The sequence below is a fragment of the Natator depressus genome, chromosome 3 (genome assembly GCF_965152275.1).
Source record: "Natator depressus isolate rNatDep1 chromosome 3, rNatDep2.hap1, whole genome shotgun sequence".
Taxonomy (NCBI): domain Eukaryota; kingdom Metazoa; phylum Chordata; order Testudines; family Cheloniidae; genus Natator; species Natator depressus.
Genome location: NC_134236.1, coordinates 62902777 through 62921654, shown reverse-complemented (window position 1 = coordinate 62921654; position 18878 = coordinate 62902777). Strand labels below are relative to the sequence as shown.

Below are 18878 nucleotides of genomic sequence, written 5' to 3'. Positions count from 1 at the left end.
GGCCACCAGAGCCTCCAAGGAAAAGTCGGAAACTACAAAAGAGAAATCTGTCTGCTTTATCTTTGCAGTCCGTGCTGACCAGCAAACATCCCTTTTGATGGGATTGTGGAGAGCTGCAAAATAATCATTTCTCTAGATCTGGCTGCTGCTCCTCCTTCCCAGATTCCAATTGGAAACTTTCTTTTTTCCAGTATGGGAGAGCAAAGAATGCTGTAATAGACAAGGGGATGTTAAAAATTATTACAATTGTTCTTGCAGTTCAATTCCATGCTTTTCCCTTTCTCCACCCACCTTCCGTATTCCTTTTCAGGAACCCCTCTCAAAGGAGATTTCTTGTCCAGAAGGAGGATTCTCTCTTCCCTTTTGGAGCAATAGAAACTGTTCCAAAGCGAAGAATTTTTACTTAAAATATTTTCTTCTACCCAAGAAGATGGGAAGTTGGAGGCCAATCCTGGACCTTAGAATGCTCAACATCTGCATTCACCATTTGAAATTTAAGCATGGTTACCTTTGCTACCATAATACTGTTGTTAGATCTGGGAGATGGATTTACAGCTGTTGGCCTCCAGGATGCTTATTTCCACATATATATATTATCTTGTACACAAGAGATTTGTGATTGGTCCAAATCACTACCTACTTAGGGTTCTTCCCCTTTGGCCTGACACTGGCACCAGGGGTATTTACCAAACGGTGGCTGCTTTCCTAAGATAACAGGGCACGATAGTCTGTTTATAACTGGGCTAGTAGCTTCTCAAGCTAAAGTCCTATCAAGAAGTTCAAAACTCTATGTGAGTGGTTCCCCAGCTTTTCCAGACTCTCAATTTGAGAGTAAAAGAAGAAAAGTCAGTTTTAACACCAACAGAATGTATAGAATTTATTGGCCTGATACTGTATTCCAGGACAGCAAAAGAGTATTTACCTCACAGCTGATTCCAGACTATATCCAGCCTCATCATCCAACTTCAAGTGACTCTGCAAATTACAGTAAGATCTTGTCTCAGTCTAATGGGTCACATGGCCTCTAGCGCTTCCATGACACTGCATGCCATACTACATCTACTTTGCATGTAAGCTTGGTTGAGGACAGTGTATGCCCTGAGCAAACACAGTCTGGACATGATTGTATCAGTTCCACAAAAGATTCTCTTCCCTTTCAATTTGTGAAAACCTGAATGCAGTTTGTATAGAAGTTTCCTTTGTTCTACCCCTTCCGACAAGAACGATAGCAACAGATGCAAATGGAGTCTAGAAGGGTCACTGTTACATATATCAATATCCTGGAGCTCAGAAAAATTTACAGCATATGCATACACTTCTTACCAAGGTTTCAACGTCAGCCTAGTCAGATCATGACCAACATGATTACAATATTTTACATAAACAAGCAGAGAGCACAGTCATCTCTTCTGTGCTCATAGGCAATTCCTTTGAGCTCCAGGATATTGATATATATCAATATATAGATAACTGGCCAGGTCTGAAGAGCACATTAACAGATAACCTCAGCAAATACTTTTCCACAGAGCATGAATGGGAGATTCAGAAGTCTGTTGTTCAGTTCATTTTCCACCAGTGGGGATGACCGGCAGTCGGTTTGTTTGCAACAGACAGGAACAAGAAATATCAAAAGTTTTTGTTCCAGAGGGGGTCAGAATCCAAACTCTCTGGTTGATATGTTTTTAATTTCGCGGTCACAGATGCTAATGTATGCTTATCCGCCAATTCTTCTACTTCTGAGGGCATTAAGGAAAATCAAAAAGGACAAGGCAGTAATTATCTTAGTAGTTCCTACGTGGCTCATACAGTATTGGTTCCCAGCTCTACTTTGCTTCTCCACTTATCCTCTGATTCAATTATTTCTGCTGTTGGACTTCTTGACTCAGAACATGGGAATCTTTAATAATCCTGATCCATCTCAACCTGACTACATGGTTTTTGGATGGATGTCAGAACTAGAAAAGATATGTTCTTCAGAGGAGCAAACTGTTCTGATCAACAGTAGAAAAGATTCTGCAAGAAAAGAGTATAATACAAAAAGTGGTAGAGATTTGTGGCTTAGTGTGAACTTGTGCTTCTGGAGTCCTGAATACATTGTATTTTGGACTATATCCTTTTGCCAAAGACCTTGGGGAACTCACACAGCTGTCTTGGGTACATCTGAATGCTATTAGTGCCTTCCACCCACATGTAGATAGCTCATTGTTCTTTGAGATGTGTGTATTCCATGATCGGCCTTTCTTCCTATCTGCTTTGGACTCTTCCTGTACTCTTTGGGATCTGTGGTAGAAAAGGTGCTCAAGTGGCAGTTGGTCACACACTGAGTATGGGTGGGAGGATAGGATGCATGCAAGACCAAACGGACACTGCTAGCAGAAATCTCTGGTGCATGCCCACCTAGAATGGAATACATATAGGACAAAACATCTTGAACTCTAGTTACTGTACAGGTAAGTAACTTTTTTTTATGTTTGGGTTTGCGTGTAGACTTGTAGGCCTAGGGGATTCATCCATGAGGATTGTTTTTGTGGGGGAAGATAATCCTTCTGACAAACTTTGCAATATTTTACCAGTTGGTGTTGTTACCATGTGATTTTTCCCCCCTGCTATGTGACTGTTCCTTTGGTAGTGTTGGGTACTACTTGAGTTTGCAATAAAGACTGAATAATTAGGGTCATTTGTTTCTGTTTGAGAGAATGGGACAGCAGTTGAACAAATATTTTTTTTTTAACCTGTGGGGGTTTTTGTTTGTTTGTTTTTCCTCCAGTTTTCTCCATTGTGCAGTGGATCAAAGAGATATCTGTCTTCAACTGGAGCAGATGGAACAATATGTTTTTGGCTGTGGGATGCTGGCACCCTTAAAATAAAGTTAGTTGTATTTTACATGTTCTTAATTATATGTCATGAAAAAGTAGTGGTAATTAGTGTTAGAGAAATTTAGTTGGGTACTACCGTCAGCAAATTGAAAAAAGTTACTCATCAATTAACTTTCTATTTGGTTACAGAATATAGTTTTTCTGGTTGGTATAAAGTTATAAATTGTCTGTCTGCCTCCTTTCAGGATTAAGTTAGTACAGCAATGTACTTAAGGTTTTGTAGGTGAAGCAAATAAAGCATCCAACCTCACTGTTTAATTTAATTTAATACATTTCTGTTCAGGTAGACTTTCTGTGGTCTGGCACAGAAGCTCGATTCTTTTATTGATTGATTGATAGATAGATCAATATCTGGCTCCTAATTCCAAGTGAAATGAGAGTAGTGCTAAAGAAAGCAGTAGGACTAGAAGGTTTTTAATTCCAAATGTTAGGTAGGAGAAGGTATCTGTGACGGGTTGGATCACAGAAACCCCCTGGGAGCTTCCACCTGATGTGCCAAGACTACTTCTGCTCCTGCTTTCCTGTCCTGCTAGCTTAGGACTCCAGCACCCTGCCTGGTTTGAGCCAGACCCACTAGCCTGCCGCAAACCCAGACCCAGGTCTGAACCACATCCCCTAACAGCTGTAGGCTTAACTGAAAGCAGCTTACAGAAGTGTTCTCGTCTTTAACGCTCAGATGCCCAACTCCCAATGTGGTCCAAACCCAAAAGAAATCTGTTTTACCCTGTTTAAATGTTATACAGGGTAAACTCATAAATTGTTCGCCCTCTATAACTGATAGAGAGATATGCACAGCTGTTTGCCCCTCCAAGTGTTAATACATACTCTGGGTTAATTAATAAGTAAAAAGTGATTTTATTAAATACAGAAAGTAGGATTTAAGTGGTTCCAAGTAGTAACAGAACAAAGTGAATTACCAAGCAAAATAAAATAAAACCTGCAAGTCTATGTCTAATAAAACTGAATACAAACAAAACCTCACCAGTTCCAGTAAGCTTCCTTTTACAGACTAATCTCCTTTTAGTCTGGGTCCAGCAATCACTCACACCCCCTGTAGTTACTGTCCTTTGTTCCAGTTTCTTTCAGGAATCCTTGGGGGTGGAGAGGCTATCTCCTTAGCCAGCTGAAGACAAAATGAAGGGGGTTTCCCATGGGCTTAAATAGACTTTCTCTTGTGGGCGGAGACCCGCTCCTCTCTCCTATGCAAAGTCCAGCTCCAAGATGGAGTTCTGGAGTCACCTGGGCAAGTCACATGTCCATGCATGACTCAAATGCTCTACTAAGGTTATTTAGAAATCAAGCCAGTACACGGCCAATATTCATAACTTCAAATACAAAATGATACATGCATACAAATAGGATTAATAGATTCAGTAAATCATAACCGCTACATAGATATGTTACATGGCATATGTAGCATAGAACATAATCCAGTTATGTCATATATATTCATAAGCATATTTCCATAAAGCCTTATAGGGGGCACAGTCACAGTATCATCCTACTAAAATTCTGAAATATCTTAAAGCATTTTAATGCTAAAATAAATGAAACTTCTTTCTCTCATCTTCCTCTAGACTTTTTGCCTATCAGAGTTATTCCCCCCCCCCGCCCCTCCCCCATTTTCCTACTTTAGGTGAGGTGAGTTTGAGCTTTCTTTCCCTCCTGCTATGTATCAGCACACATGGGTATTTCTGGATGGTTATGTAGGTGTGCTGGTGTCTAAAATGAATCTGACGAGTAACTTGAGGTGGGGTGCATGACATCTTCTTGGAAGCATTTTCAGGATACAGTGTACACAACAGAATTAAATTTTGTGAAAACATTAATTTAGTCTATAAACATGAAATACTATTCATTCTCATTCTACTGTCCTCACTCAAAATCTATGGCTCGGTCTTGAAAATATTCATTAACATAAAATTCATTGGGGTTGTTTTTGAGGATGGTATTTTTTTGCTGTGCTCTCTGGGTGGACTGGCTCCACTTCCGAAGCCTAGGCTTTCATTATGTTGTCCAAGCAGTCTGGTTCAGACCCTTCTTTTCTTTTCTGTGTGGTAGGGAGCTTATAGTCAGCTTCTTCATCTTATCTTCCAGGTTTTCCAGGCCTTGGCTGCTGCACTGTTCTCCAGGCAGTTCATTTTGCCAGTTTACATTTCTGGCTCCCCTGTTTCCTGGCTACAAGATGTACTACTACAGCTCTCACTCTTGACTCTCTGCTGTGGGAGCATATACTAATGCAATTAACTCTGCCTTAGTAGGAAAACAGAAGAGCAAGAGGCTATCCCAGTAGGCTAGAGAGACCAGTTCTGCCAACTTTCATGAAGTTTTTCTTAAAGCGTGAGCTTCTGGAGTCAAGTGTTTAGATGAGAATCTCAGCGTTTTCTTTTAAGAAACAAGGTTTCTAGCCCTTGTTGTGGAGAAAAGCTCAGAAATCTGACCTGAGCATACACTAATGGCTCAAAAACCAGAAGGCAAATAAAAAACTTGGAGAGTGTGTGTGTGTGGGTGGGTCAATAGGTTGAGAGTTAAATCTTCTGAATTTTAAGACAATGATATGACTTTGGGGGGGGTCTACCCCATGATTTTTGAACACATTGGATTGTCAATACTGAGAGACAAAATAAAATGTGGGGTAGTTGGCTGCAGCAGAATTGCAGATTACATGGCAAGAATGCTTAATTCTGTGGTCCAGAAGATCCTGATCGAGATGAATTAAGTAGTTCACTCCTCTGAGCTATTGTTTCTGGCTGTCTGCAGACTCAAGCGAACTTCTCTACATCAGTTTACAGTTATTCATCGTTTCCAATATGATTTCCTTGGTTACAAGGACTAGAAACATTTTTTTCCCTTATCAAACCTGAGATTATGGAGCTCCGTTTTGAAGCACATTCTGCAGGGACAGAATTGTGGAATATATGGGGCTCTGATTATTATATATATATATATATATTAATGGGTGCTAGTAAAGGATCAGTCTTTTGAGGGGATGGAGATGTGGGAATGCTGAGGTAGAGGAACAAGGAGTCTATTGGCTGTAGAATAAAGTGTTAGTGGAGTGGAGATGTTGAGGCTACTTAGGATATGGGATGTTTGACTATTTCTCGTTCATTCACATCTGCGGTACATATTGGTTTAGTCAGAATTTTTTTGTGAGATGGCATGGGCCTGGGGACAAGTATTGAAGGGAATAAGTGGTTTTTTTTAGTTGGTTTAACTGTTTTTTGGATAGTATAAAGTAGTTATTAGTTGGCATGTCTTTTGGGGAGGAGGTATAAAGTATGTCTTGTAGGATTAGAAATTATGTTGTGGTCATGTCTAGAATACTGAAGTAGTGGGTCTCTGGGAAGAATAGGTGGGAAATAGCTGGTAGGCGCATTATTGGGAAAGTCTCAGTGGATAGCCTCAGAGGAAGAAAAATCATAATCTCCTCTCCCATTTAATAGTTGAGATCCTCCATTTTAATTCTTTACATTGGAGATGGAATTGCAAGAATCAGTGGTTTTCCCTGGCCTCTTGTTTTTGTAGAAGATTCCTCTGCAGTACCTAAGCAGCATGATCTCAGCAGCACTCCAGCAGAGTAGAAGGTTTCCAGGGGTAGTTTAAAATAGAAGATATTCATTTACAACATGTAGTGCTGCTGTGGGAGTGTGCTGATCTTCACTTGTGGGGAGTGTCACCTAGTGATCAGGGCTTAGGTAGTTCTATTTGCAGAGGGGGTTTTGGTAGGGGAGCCTGGGCCCTCCCACTGCCCCAGGCTCTGGCCCAGGGCCCTTTGAGGGTAACAAAAGGGTCCAACACCGAAGAGTGCCTCCAGGCTGCTCTCTCTGAACCACTTCCTACCATCCCTCTGTTGTCCACAGTTTGCAGACTGAACAGGAAGGCATGAATGGGGTCAGCTCACCGCATGGCACCTCTTCGTGGTCAGGCATGGTGTGTTAACTCTTTCCTTGGGGCAGCGGCTGGCTCCTTGGCCCGCCAGTCAGTTTAGTTCCAGGTCTCTCCGCTTCAGGGGTAGCTCATAAACAGGACAAGGAGAATTAGCACAAATAAACTGAGTACACATGAGAGAGGAGGAGGAATGCTTCCCTCTCACAGTGTACCTGAAGCAGGTCCTCAGGGAGGGATCCTGCTTTCCCTCAGCTCTTTTCTCAGGAGCTGCAAGTTACAGTTCTAAAACATTCCCTGGTCTACCCCCAAGTGAGCTGTCTTGCTCCCTTTTAACTCCTCCTCCAGCCTGTGCATCTCTTGCATGTGTGGCAGGGCAGGGCTGGCTGAGCCCAGAGCAGATCCTTAACCCCTTGTTGCTCAGTGTGGGGTTTGTATATTCCATCACAGGGGGAAACACACTACTTTGCAGAACCAAAGGCAGGATCCTGCTACTTAGAAATCTATTTCTGCTGAAGGAAGGAGGGAGAGATTAATTAAATCTTCCAAACTTTTTTTTCCCCCTCTATCCCAAATTTGCTCTGAGGGAAGAAGGCAGGGAAGATTACTTTGCAAGACAAATGTTATATCAAAAGTTCTAGGGGTATATAGGGCCTTATGGGTGGACATGATGTTGATGCATAGGGATTTTCTGGGTACGTAACAATGTAATCCATAATTATTTGACAAATATCACATTAAAAAACTGGTATATGCCTTGATTCTCTCATAGGGTATGTGTACATGGGAGCTGGAGGTGTAATTTTAGACAGACATACCCATGCTTGCTTTGATTGAGCTAGCATGCTAAAAATAGCCATGTAGTTGTAGCTCCATGGTTGGTAGGATGGGCTAGTTGCCTTAACTACAGTCCTGTCTTCAATCCCAGGTATGTATTTGGGGCAGCTAATCCATCCCACTGCCGGTTGAGCCACAGCTATGCTGCTGTTTTTACATGCTAGCTCAATCAATGCTTATACAGTTATATCAACCTGAGCTGGAAATTACACTTCCAGCTCCAGTAGACATACCTGTGGCTATATTATTGCAGTGGTTGCCTTACTGGTCTACTGTTCTAAGTGAGACAAGGTGGTGGGATAATATCTTTTGTTGGACCAACTTCTGTTGGTGAGAGAGACAAGCTTTCAAGCCTGTTCTAAGTAATAGTCTACATAGATCTGTGCAACTTGCCTGATTTAAATTTTTGTTTGTCAATTTTTAAATAAATTTTCAGTCCCAGTTTCTCAAGTATTTTAGATATCTGCAGCTAGTAAGCCTCCACCCTCGATATGTGTCAAGTTCACATCTGACATTAAGGTCCTTCCCTCTGATTTATCATTGTACTTGTATGATTTGATTTTTGTTTATATTGTTATTCACATATTATATTAACTATCATGGTTATCTTTGGTGCCTTTTTTTCTGCTGTTTGCATTTAATATTGGGCCCTTACTCATGTTCCACTCTGTGGTTCTCTTCTTCCAAACATCCATACTGCTAATTCTTTAGTACTATTCAAAGTATACTCAAAAGTCTTACTTTTTTTTTTCTCTTTTTTATGTATTTACTGTTATTTCTTATGGTCTTTTGCTATTATTATGTCCCATGCCTCAACACTTAGAACAAATCGGTAGAAATCTGTTGACGTTATTACAGTGGGCTAAGTTTGCCCTCTAACTATCAAGCGACTAGATACTTGGCTGGCATAAATTGGATCGCTAAGATTCTGGACCCCAAGTAGTTTTTAAAAGCCTTAGTAGATAACATAAATTGATAGGGGTAGAGAGACAGTTGGGAACCCAGAAATGTCTTAATGCAGTTTTTTTCAACATAAGAACTTAAAGTTCAAAAACTAATGCCCTTGAATTCTAATGGCTTCCATGAATTTTGGTTGGGGTCAAAGGGTCTTCTAAGCTGAAAAGTTTTTCCACCTTTTAAACTGTTGACTGAAATTGTACTAAGTATTTCCATGAGACTGGGAACTTGCATTGTACTTATTATTTGTAGTGAAGTCCACAGATCCATGACATCAGACATATTTGTTTTAGTCAGCCAAATGTCTCTGCTCTGGGCAAGAGGGAGGCAGATCAGCTCCACCTTGTTACAGAGCAAATATATAGAATTTCTTTTCAATTGGCTTCAAACTTCCAGGTATCTGCTCTCTGTCTTTATTGACATGGGGATTCATTTTCTCCTCATAATTACTGGGACTCTTCCTCTACCTCCCTGCTCAACCACACAGAGTGCAGCGTGGAGGAGACTAAGAAGGGGAAAGCCAGATGCAGTCTCCTGTACCTCCTAACTGATTGAATGCCTATTCTGGAGATCTGTTCTGGTTCTCTGGAGACTCAGGTCTCTCCCATATGTTCAGATTGGGGCAGGGTTTCCTGCAGCCTCTCTCCCCCAAGTAGGAGAGTTCCCAGAAAGCAGCAAAGTCCTCTTGCTCTGGCACAGAGAGCCATTCCCTCCTCCTCCCACCTTAAAGAAGGGAGGTTGAAGTGCAATATTAAAGGACCAGAGAAGCTTCTTGCCTAGCTGCCAAAGCCTGCCCAGCCCCACCCCCCTCATGCTAACCCCACCCATCCTGCTGTTACAGTTGGACAGCACTGACATGGAAACAGAACGCAGTCTGGAACATACATACAAGTAGCAGCTTGGCCCAACTTTTAAGAAAATCAAACTGACTCGCAAAGAGTTATCAAACTGTCCAAAATAGAGAGACGGTCCTTGTTGGAGATTCAATACTCAGAAGAAGCAGAAGAAATTTCTGCACAGGACAGTTGGACAACAGGATGGTACGAGACATCACTCTAAGATTGGATGGGCTTTTAAAGATGATGGGCAAGGATCCAGTGGTGATGGTTCATATTGGCACAAATGACATTGTGTCACGGGATATCTCACAGGTAGTAGATATGTGCTGAAAAGAAAAATGTCCAAGCCATCTTCTCTGTGATCCTTGCTGTCCCTCAAGCAAAGGAAGACAGAAGGCAGAAGATTCTGGAAGAGAATCACTGGCTAGGTAAGTGATGTAGGATGGAGGGCTTTGGTTTTGTAGAACATGGGTCCATCTTCTATGGGAGAGGAGTTGTATAGTTTGGATGGCTTCCAACTCAGTAGAAGGGGGACCGATCTCCTGGGGGACAGGCTGGCTAGAATAGTCAGAAAGGGGGTAAACTAATAGCAAAAGGGAAGGGTAAAAAGAGGGGTGATATGAGCACTCAGTATAAAATGGAGATATTCAGAAGAAAATTCATCAAGGAACCAAAGGACACAAAAGAAAGAAATTCTTTAATTGCCTGTGCACCAATGCTAGGAGCCTGGGTAAACATGAGGAATTAGAGCTGTTCGTTTATAAGCCTAAATTTGATCTAGTTTGTATTACTGTAACCTGCTGGGATGACTTGCACAACTAGAATGTTAAATGGTTATAACCTATTTTGGAAGGACTGTGAGCAAAAGGGAATGGGGAGTGGCACTGTCAAAAATTGCATTACCTGTTTCCGAGTCCCTAATAACTTGGAAGAAAATGATCTTGAATGCATATGGATCAATGTCCTAACAGATAAAGGACAGATGGGGTACTAGCTGTTGTGTGCTACAGACCACAAAATCACACTAAGGCGCAGTAGGACTGCCTTCTTGTGTGCCTACCTACAATGTGTAGGGAAAAAATACTGCATGATCATGGGGGGGGCCTTCAGTTTGAGTGATGTATGCTGGAGGTCTCATGCTGCCAGTACTAAAACATCCTTGGAATTTTTAAACATGGTAGATGACAGTTTCCTAACTCAATAATTTGCAGCCAACACAGGGAAGTTCTATGTTAGACCTTGTCCTAACAGATAAAGAGGAACTGATCTCAGAACTAAAGCTTGATCACGTTTATAATACGTAAGCAGAATAAAATCTAGACCAGTAATATATATACTTGGTGCTTTAATGGGGCCAATTTCACAAAGCTGAAAACAGTTATTATCCAAATCAGGTGCGAGAAAGATTAAATCAGAAAAATGTGAATAATAATTGGGAATCATTTAAGAATATCTTACTAGATGCCCCAAAGTCACAATCCCACAATCAAGGAAGAAGGCTGTGGGGTTAAAAAAAGACCTGGTTTAGAGAGGAAGTGAAGTGAAGGGAGCTGTAAAAATAAAAATATAAGAATGGTGAATTTGTTAATAATGAATATAAATCAGTAGTTAGGAATTGTAGAAAACTGATAAGGGAAGCTGAGAGAGAAGGCGAAATCTTGGTCACCAGAGCTGAGGACAGCAAGGACAAGCTTTTTAAATATCTTAGGAACAAAAAGAATCCTGACAATGGTATTGATCCATTACTATATGGAAATAGTAGAATTGTCAATAATGCTGAAAAGGTAGAAGTGTTGATATATTTCTGTTCTGTATTTGGTGGAAAAACAGATGATACACTCTCATCATGTGGCGATGATAACACTCCTTCCATTCCACTGTTATCTCTGGAGCATGTTAAACAGCAGCTACTGAAGTCAGACATTTTAAAATCAGCAGGGCGAGAACTTGCGTCCAAGAGTGTTACAAGAGATGGGTGAAGAGCTTACTGGACCATTAATGTTAGTTGTCAATAAGATTTGGAGCACTAGGGGTGTTCCAGAAGACTGAAAAAAAGCTAATGTTACGCTAATTTTTAAAAAGGGTAAATGGGATGACCCAGATAATTCTAGGTCTGTCAGTATGTTGTGGATCTTGGGCAAGTTAATGGGGCAGCTGCTGTGTGACTAGATTAATAAAGAATTAAAGGAGAGTGGTGTAATTAATGCAAATCAGCATGGGTTTATGGAAAACATATCCTGTCAGATTAACTTGATTTTTTGATGAGATTACAAGTTTGGTTGATAAAGGTAATAGTGTTGATATAACATACTTAGACTTCTGTCAGGTGTTTTACTTAGTACCACGCAACATTTTGATTAAAAAAAAAACAACAACTGGAAGAATATAAATTTAACATGGCACACATTAAATGGATTTGAAAACTGGCTGACTGATTTTAAAATGTAACTGTATATAGGGAGTTGTCATTAAGCAGGTCTGTTTCCAGGAGTCTGTTGCAGGGATTTGTTCTTGGCCCTTGGCTATTTTATCAGTGAAGAAAACATAAAATCATCACTGACAAAGTTTGCAAAAAGAAAAGGAGTACTAGTGGCACCTTAGAGACTAACCAGTGTGCAGATGATGCAAAAACTGGGGGCGTGGTAAATAATGAAGAGGACAGATCACTGATTCAGGGTTATCTGGATCTCTTGGTAAAGTGGGCGCTAGGAAACAATATGTGTTTTAATACAGCTAAATGTAAATGTATGCATTTAGGAACAAAGAATGTAGACCATACTTACTGGATGGGGATCCTATCCTGGGGAGCAGTGACTTTCTGAAAAAGATTTGGGAGTCACGGTGAATAATCAGCTGAACACGAGCTCCCAGTGTGATACTGTGGCCAAAAGCTTATGCAATCCTGGGATGCATAAAGAAGGCACAGATTTACCCCATCTCACTTGTCAAAGGATCCACAAAAGAGATTAAATGTGAAGACAGCCATCCTTCATTTTCCATGAATGGGGGTAACTGACCCTGTCCCTTTTTCCAGTAAAGAGTTGAGGCCTTTACTACATCTTGTTCTTAGTCAAAGCAGGCTACAAGTCAGTTCTTTATGTGTAATAACACAACAGATTAATGAAGAAATTAAAACTCAAGGTGGAGACGTTTAATATTCATATTAGCTTCCATGAGCATGGGACACCTGATGACATCGGTAGATCTGAAGGAGTCCCAGCCCCCTATCCCAGTTCAGCAGTGTCACAGTTGCTTTGCTTTAGAAGCACAACACTACTAGCACAGGTCCTTGTCTTTTTTGGTTTACCAACAGCCCTGCAAGTGTTTATGAAAGTGTTGATAGTGTTAATAGCAGCTCTCAGACAGGAGAGTTTCCATGTCTGTCCCTTCCTTGATAACCACCTTATTCAAGCCCCATCCAGAGGCAGGGCCATAGATGAATGATACTGGAGAGCCAGAGCTTTGATAAACTGTGAGTAGTTAGTTAATATCTCAGCAGTTTCCACACCTCAGAGTAGAGATAAATACGGCTCTCTAAAAAGTTTTCATTTACTAGGAAAGATGGGAGAAGCTGAGGAATCTTATCAAAATGGTCAACCCATGTTCACATGCTTCTGTGATCAGTAGATTCCAGTATAGATGTTCCTCAGTGGGCTTGTGTTCTTATGAAGTCAGTACAGACTTTATTCCTATTCCTCCCTCAGTTGCTTCACTCACTACTCCTGGGGGAATTCTGCACCACTGTGTGCACGCAGAATTCATGTTCCCCGCAGATTTCTTTGCTTCCCCTCACAATCCCCGTGCATCCAGACCCCTGTATACCCAGACCTCCTCTGCACCCAGAACCCCGCACTGAGCCTCCCACACCCGAACCCCCACCCCACTGAGCCTCACTTCCTATAGTCAGCCCCCCGAACCCCACCCTCCTTCACCCAGACCAGCCCCCACCCTGATGAGCCCCCTGCACCCAGACCCCCAACCAGTTGCACCTAAACCCCCACCCCACCAGCACCCGGACCCCCCACTAAGCCCTCCAGACTCCCTGCTGAGTCCCATCCCCCCCTCACCCAGATTCTGGAGAATGTGGTCCAAACAACAGCAAAGACAGTAAAAACTGGTTACAAGTCAGTACAATTCAATATGGTATCAAGGCTCAGCTCCTGTATCTAGACCCCCCTTATGTGCTGGTCATGAAAGGCAACACCTCAGCCATGTCATACATCAACAGACAAGATGGAACAAGATGCACAGCACAGGTCAATAAAGAGAAACTCGCTTTCTGATGCCTTGGGCGGAGGAGAGTTCACTGTCAGCCTGCTTCCTTCACATATAAAGGAAAATATTACAGGTGACTGGCTCAGCAGCTAGATAGATTACTCACAATGGAAACTACTTGTAGATTTATTCATTTTTCCTGTTGATCTGTGTTTTCTCCACCTGAATCACAGTGTTCACATGTTCTTCTCTCATTGGCAGGATCACAAAACCAAGGCAACAAGATCTCTTATCACAAAATTGGTCAAGAGGATTCCTGAACCCTTTCTCTCCTTTTCATCTTCCCACTAGAACACTATAAAAGATCATACAAGAACCGACATTGGTGATTTTGGTGGTCCCATTTTGGAGAACTAAATCTCTGCACAGTGCTCTTCCATAGGATCTTATCCTGGTTCTTCATGACCTTACTGGCCTCCACTGGGATCGTTCGTGAGGTTGTCTCAGTACTTCTTCACAACTGAAATGGCTTTTTGATAGCAGTCACTTCTGCTCACAGGGGATCTTTCTCCTGGGAACCTTAATACTACACTTTCCGTAAAGATAAAGTGGTACTCAGAACCAATCTTGGCTTCATACCAAAGATTAACTCATAGTTGCATAGAGCACAGGAAATTGTCATTCAATCCTTACGTCCAGCTCCCTCTCACCCCAAAAAGAAATTCTGGCATATTTTGGATATCTGCACAACTCTCAAAATAAATATTAATTTTACAGACCAGAAATACGCTGTTTTTGCTCTGTGATTCAGTGTCAAAGGGAAAAGAAGATCTTAATCTTCCAATTCCAGCTGGCTAAGGCATTGTATCTTGGAGGCCTGCAAGTCAAAGTATAACTTCCTCTTCCAAAATCAGAGTGTGCGTGTATGCTTGCACACATGCTTTCTCTTCTTCAGGTCTGTGGTAACTCAATGGACAGAAAGATTAATTTCATATGGGAGAATCTGTAAAGCTAGCCACCTGGTCCTCTGTGTAAACCTTCTCCAAGTTCTCCAAGCTGGGCATTTAATCATCAGTCGATACCACCTTTAGTAAATGGGTGCTCCATGCTGTAGTGTCCTAATAACAATTAAGAAGGGGTTATCCTATTTTGCATAACCCCTTCTAATAACAATTAAGAAGGGGTTATCCTATTTTGCATATGTATTTTTCCCACTCTGAGTGGATACTGTTATGGAAATCCCAGTGTCATGGATCTGTGGCCCTCATTACAAACAAGAATAGGAAAACACATATATGTTTTACTTTTGGAATAATGAGGTTCATAGTTTTAGTCCACCTTGAACGGGGTGTTTCTTTGGGAACGATACAGGATTATTAGTTGGTACTTAAAATCTATTTCTTCATTGCAATCTTTGCTTAGTATGGGGACTGGTAGTATTGATATATAGCAATATATAGTGATTAGAGATTTTCTTGGCTGAGGAAGTGTCGCAGCTGGCATGCTTCTTGGAGGTGGAGCCACTGACTGACAGGTCTGGTTTGCCTCTAAGGCTGCATAAAGCAGAAACTTAATGTCAGAGATCTATGGACCTCATTGCTCTTAGAAATGAAATTTTCAGTAAGGTATGAATACATTTTCCTATTTTCTTACGTGAAAGGAAAGCCTACATAATTTTAATGTAAGTATTTAGAGTTTAGTATAAATCAGCTACAACAAGGACCACATGTAAGTGCTGCTCTCCACTGAGCTCTCAGATTGCAGATGGTATAGTATGCAAAACCTACTGTTTTGAGGCTGCCGCAGTATATATGTAAAATCAGAGAGTAAGGATTAAAAGAACAAACATCTGGATTTTCTTGATTTTAATTTTTTTATTTTTATGCCACAGGATTAGACCATTAAAGCTCTAGTTGACATTTCTACTACTCATATCAGATAGTGAAATGTCCAAAAGGGAACAAATATATGGAAGTTACATAGGAGATCATGATGCTTTTTGAAATTTTGGGGCAATGTGATGATAATGCTACCTACAAAGAATATAGATTTTCTGCAAAGTCTGGTCTATTTTTAATACCTGTTCCTTTGTTCAACATATCTTTTTATTAAACAACTTCTAGCTTTCTTTTTTGTGTGCTGTGTAAAGGGGTTTTTGCTCTTTGAAAGCCGTGGAACAGCTGAGGTCACATGTATTCATTGGTTTAAAACACAGCACTATTGAGGTCCACCTCTTTTTCTTGAAAGTGGCTTTGGGCATGGTTTTGTGTAAGAATATAGTGCAACTCATTAAGTGTGCTAGAAATCTGTTATACATGCAGACTGTAATTTCCACGAGATCAGATCATGAAGCATAGTGACATAAAATTGTTTATAAATGGCTAGCCATCTGTTACTTCATGTTTAATTTTGTTCTTCTGTACTTATTTTTGAGATACAGACTTGCTTCTGATTATGATAATATCCCTAAGGAAAAAAATGATTTTTTTAATTTAATTATTTTCTTATTTGTAGTCAGAGGCCAACAAAGTTTATGGAACGTCCTCGCCCTGGAGTTCAAATGATCTGTTCTTCTTTTAGTGCTGGTAAAGGATTTTATTTTCTACCTCTTTAATATAAGGATTTGTAATAAGGCATTTAAGGAGCTTAGTAAAATATAGTACTACTACAGTGTGTGTACTTAGTTGGATGGGCTCTACTGAAGAAACATGCTATATAAGAGCTCAGAATTATTATTAATAATAGATTTTCATATTGTGTGCATAGACAATTTGCTATATAGGAATACTTGGGGTATCATTAGGTATAAAATCTAGTTAATGTGTTTTTGTGATTTAGTTTCCTCCAAGTGCAATGTGTACTGAGCATAAGGGAGAGCATCAAAGGATTTGTTTACACATCATGTACAGAAGTTTTTATACAGGACTTGGACAAGTAGAGTTAAAAACTGGACCTAAGCTTCTAAGTATTTTTGAAATTCTGCTTCCAATGACCAGAGAGAATTTAAATCTTCTGTTGAGTTTGGAAACCAACTCCCTTTGTCCATGTCCTCTTTAAAAATAAATAAATACATAAAATCCTACATTTGTTTTGCTTATGAAAAGTTACTTTAAAAAATAGAATGGCTTAATATTGTTTTGAGAAAAATTAGGAATATCTAATCATTTGTGTACATGTAAAAATTTTATAACATGTTTGGTGTCTCAGATTTTTCATGTAATTTTGAATATTAAATAGACAATGAAAAATGAGTCAACATAGGTATAACTTTTTATGGTAATAAAAATAAATTTTAATACATTTAAGGTCATTGACAACTTTCAAATAATGTTACATTGCCTTTTAACTATTGCTTATTTGTGCTTATCTTTCTTAGGTGGAATGTTTTTGGCCACTGGAAGTACAGATCACATCATTAGGGTTTATTTCTTTGGATCAGGTCAGCCAGAGAAGATATCAGAGTTGGAGTTTCATACTGTAAATACTATTTTAAAATTACATAAGTATTTGATTAAAATGTGTTGATAGATTGAATTCACTGGTAATTTCTGTATTCTTTATGTAGGACAAAGTTGACAGCATTCAGTTTTCTAACACTAGTAACAGGTAAGCAAGCGAATATTTGTATGTTTTTATTTCAGGACAATTTTTGCAACCTCACGAAAATAATTTCCAAATGTCAGTTGTTTTCTCGAGTTTCTTAGAAATATTTTGCTGTATGTTTTGAAGCATTCTATGTCAACTTATATTTAAAGTATTTAAAGTATTTAAAGCAATATTTAGTAATTTTTATGGGTCATCATTAGATTTATTTAAAATAATTATATGGCTTCCTCTTTATCATCACTTTTGTTACAAGTCCCTAATGCTTAGTTACTTAATGACCACATTTTTTGTGGATTATGAAGAGATGAAAGGTGCATTGGTACATTTTGGAAATATTTCTAGTATACTTTATCAGTTGTCCTAGAAGGCTATTTAAATAGCATTTTTAGTAAGTGGCAACTTGATTCACAGCAAAAATGATCAGGTAGGGTAAGGAAGAGCATTCTGGACAGTGTTTGCTTGAAATTCATGAGGAGTAGATATTTATTTATAAATATCACAATAATTTGTAAAGCTCTTCTGGGTGGTTGACATGAAAGATAAGAAAAGAAATTTAAATTCATTAGGAAGGCAACCATTTCCCCCACTGACAATTAGTGTTCCAATATGCAATTTTATCATGATATAAACTGCTCTAAACTGAGCTTGGGAGAGTTCCACTAGGTTTTTCCAACTTAAGCCATCAGGGAGAAAAAAGTTCAATTTAGATATCATAGCAACTACGACAAAATACACAGTTCCAAATTACTTCAGGGATAGGTTTTGCTTGTTGAAATAAGGTGTGTCTTTACCTTTAATTTCTGCTTTCCTGGCATCTTGGCCTTTTGTACCACTTAGCTACTGCACTGGGACTGTATGAAGGGAGGGGGCATTGGCTTAGCATCTGTATAGAGTTACCCTGATGTCTCCACTGTGGTCCCACATTCAACAGAGCAAAGAGTGAAGTGCATTTCACCCAAAATCAGCAGTGCAGAGTTTTTGAAATAACAGGTATATTGGTTCGTTTGTGTAGTACATTACAGAATAAAAACCTAATGATTAATAGCATTTTCTCTCCATAATCAATTTTCATATGAACCGGCTTACCTCTGATTGATATTGAATGGTAATTTTTCTTTTGTAGGTTTGTGAGTGGAAGCCGTGATGGGACAGCACGGATATGGCAATTTAAGCGAAGGGAGTGGAAGAGTATTTTGTTAGATATGGCTACTCGTCCAACAGGGTAAGCAACATCAAATGGTTGGCTTTCAAATGGTCTGCATCAAATGGTGCAAATTTGAAGTGTGTTCAACCCTAATGCTATTTACTGACATAGCACCTAATCACTTAGAGGAGTTAAATATAAAGCATATTGTTCTGAAGCAGGGATTTCAACTTTATTTTTAAATATATTTGTCTACATATTCAGCTGCTCAAGCTAGTTCTTCTTAGATGCACCTTAACTCCTGTTTGCACTACTGTTTCATTAAGAGGTCAAAGGAAAACTGCTGCTAAAATCTTCCCGCCACGGAGCTAGCAGAGCATATGGGTGATTTTCTAGAGACCCATGTTAAAGGACCTACATATGTTTCTGGAGCAAAGAGGCAAAGGCCAGGTCTGCACTTAAAACTTTTTCTGGAATAGTGATGTCAGTTTGGGGAGGGTGATTTTTTTTTAAAGA

At 39.8% G+C, this 18878-nt stretch overlaps 1 protein-coding gene across 1 annotated transcript in view; it reads left to right on the top strand.

Moving 5' to 3' along the window:
- Window positions 1-18878, top strand: part of PHIP (PHIP subunit of CUL4-Ring ligase complex) — a 296706-nt gene that overhangs the window by 107932 nt on the left and 169896 nt on the right. Inside the window, exons 9-13 of the mRNA XM_074948017.1 lie at window positions 2768-2868; window positions 16127-16197; window positions 16989-17089; window positions 17178-17218; window positions 18342-18440. Coding sequence (XP_074804118.1) covers window positions 2768-2868; window positions 16127-16197; window positions 16989-17089; window positions 17178-17218; window positions 18342-18440 — 413 coding nt within the window. The remainder of the gene's footprint in view (window positions 1-2767; window positions 2869-16126; window positions 16198-16988; window positions 17090-17177; window positions 17219-18341; window positions 18441-18878) is intronic.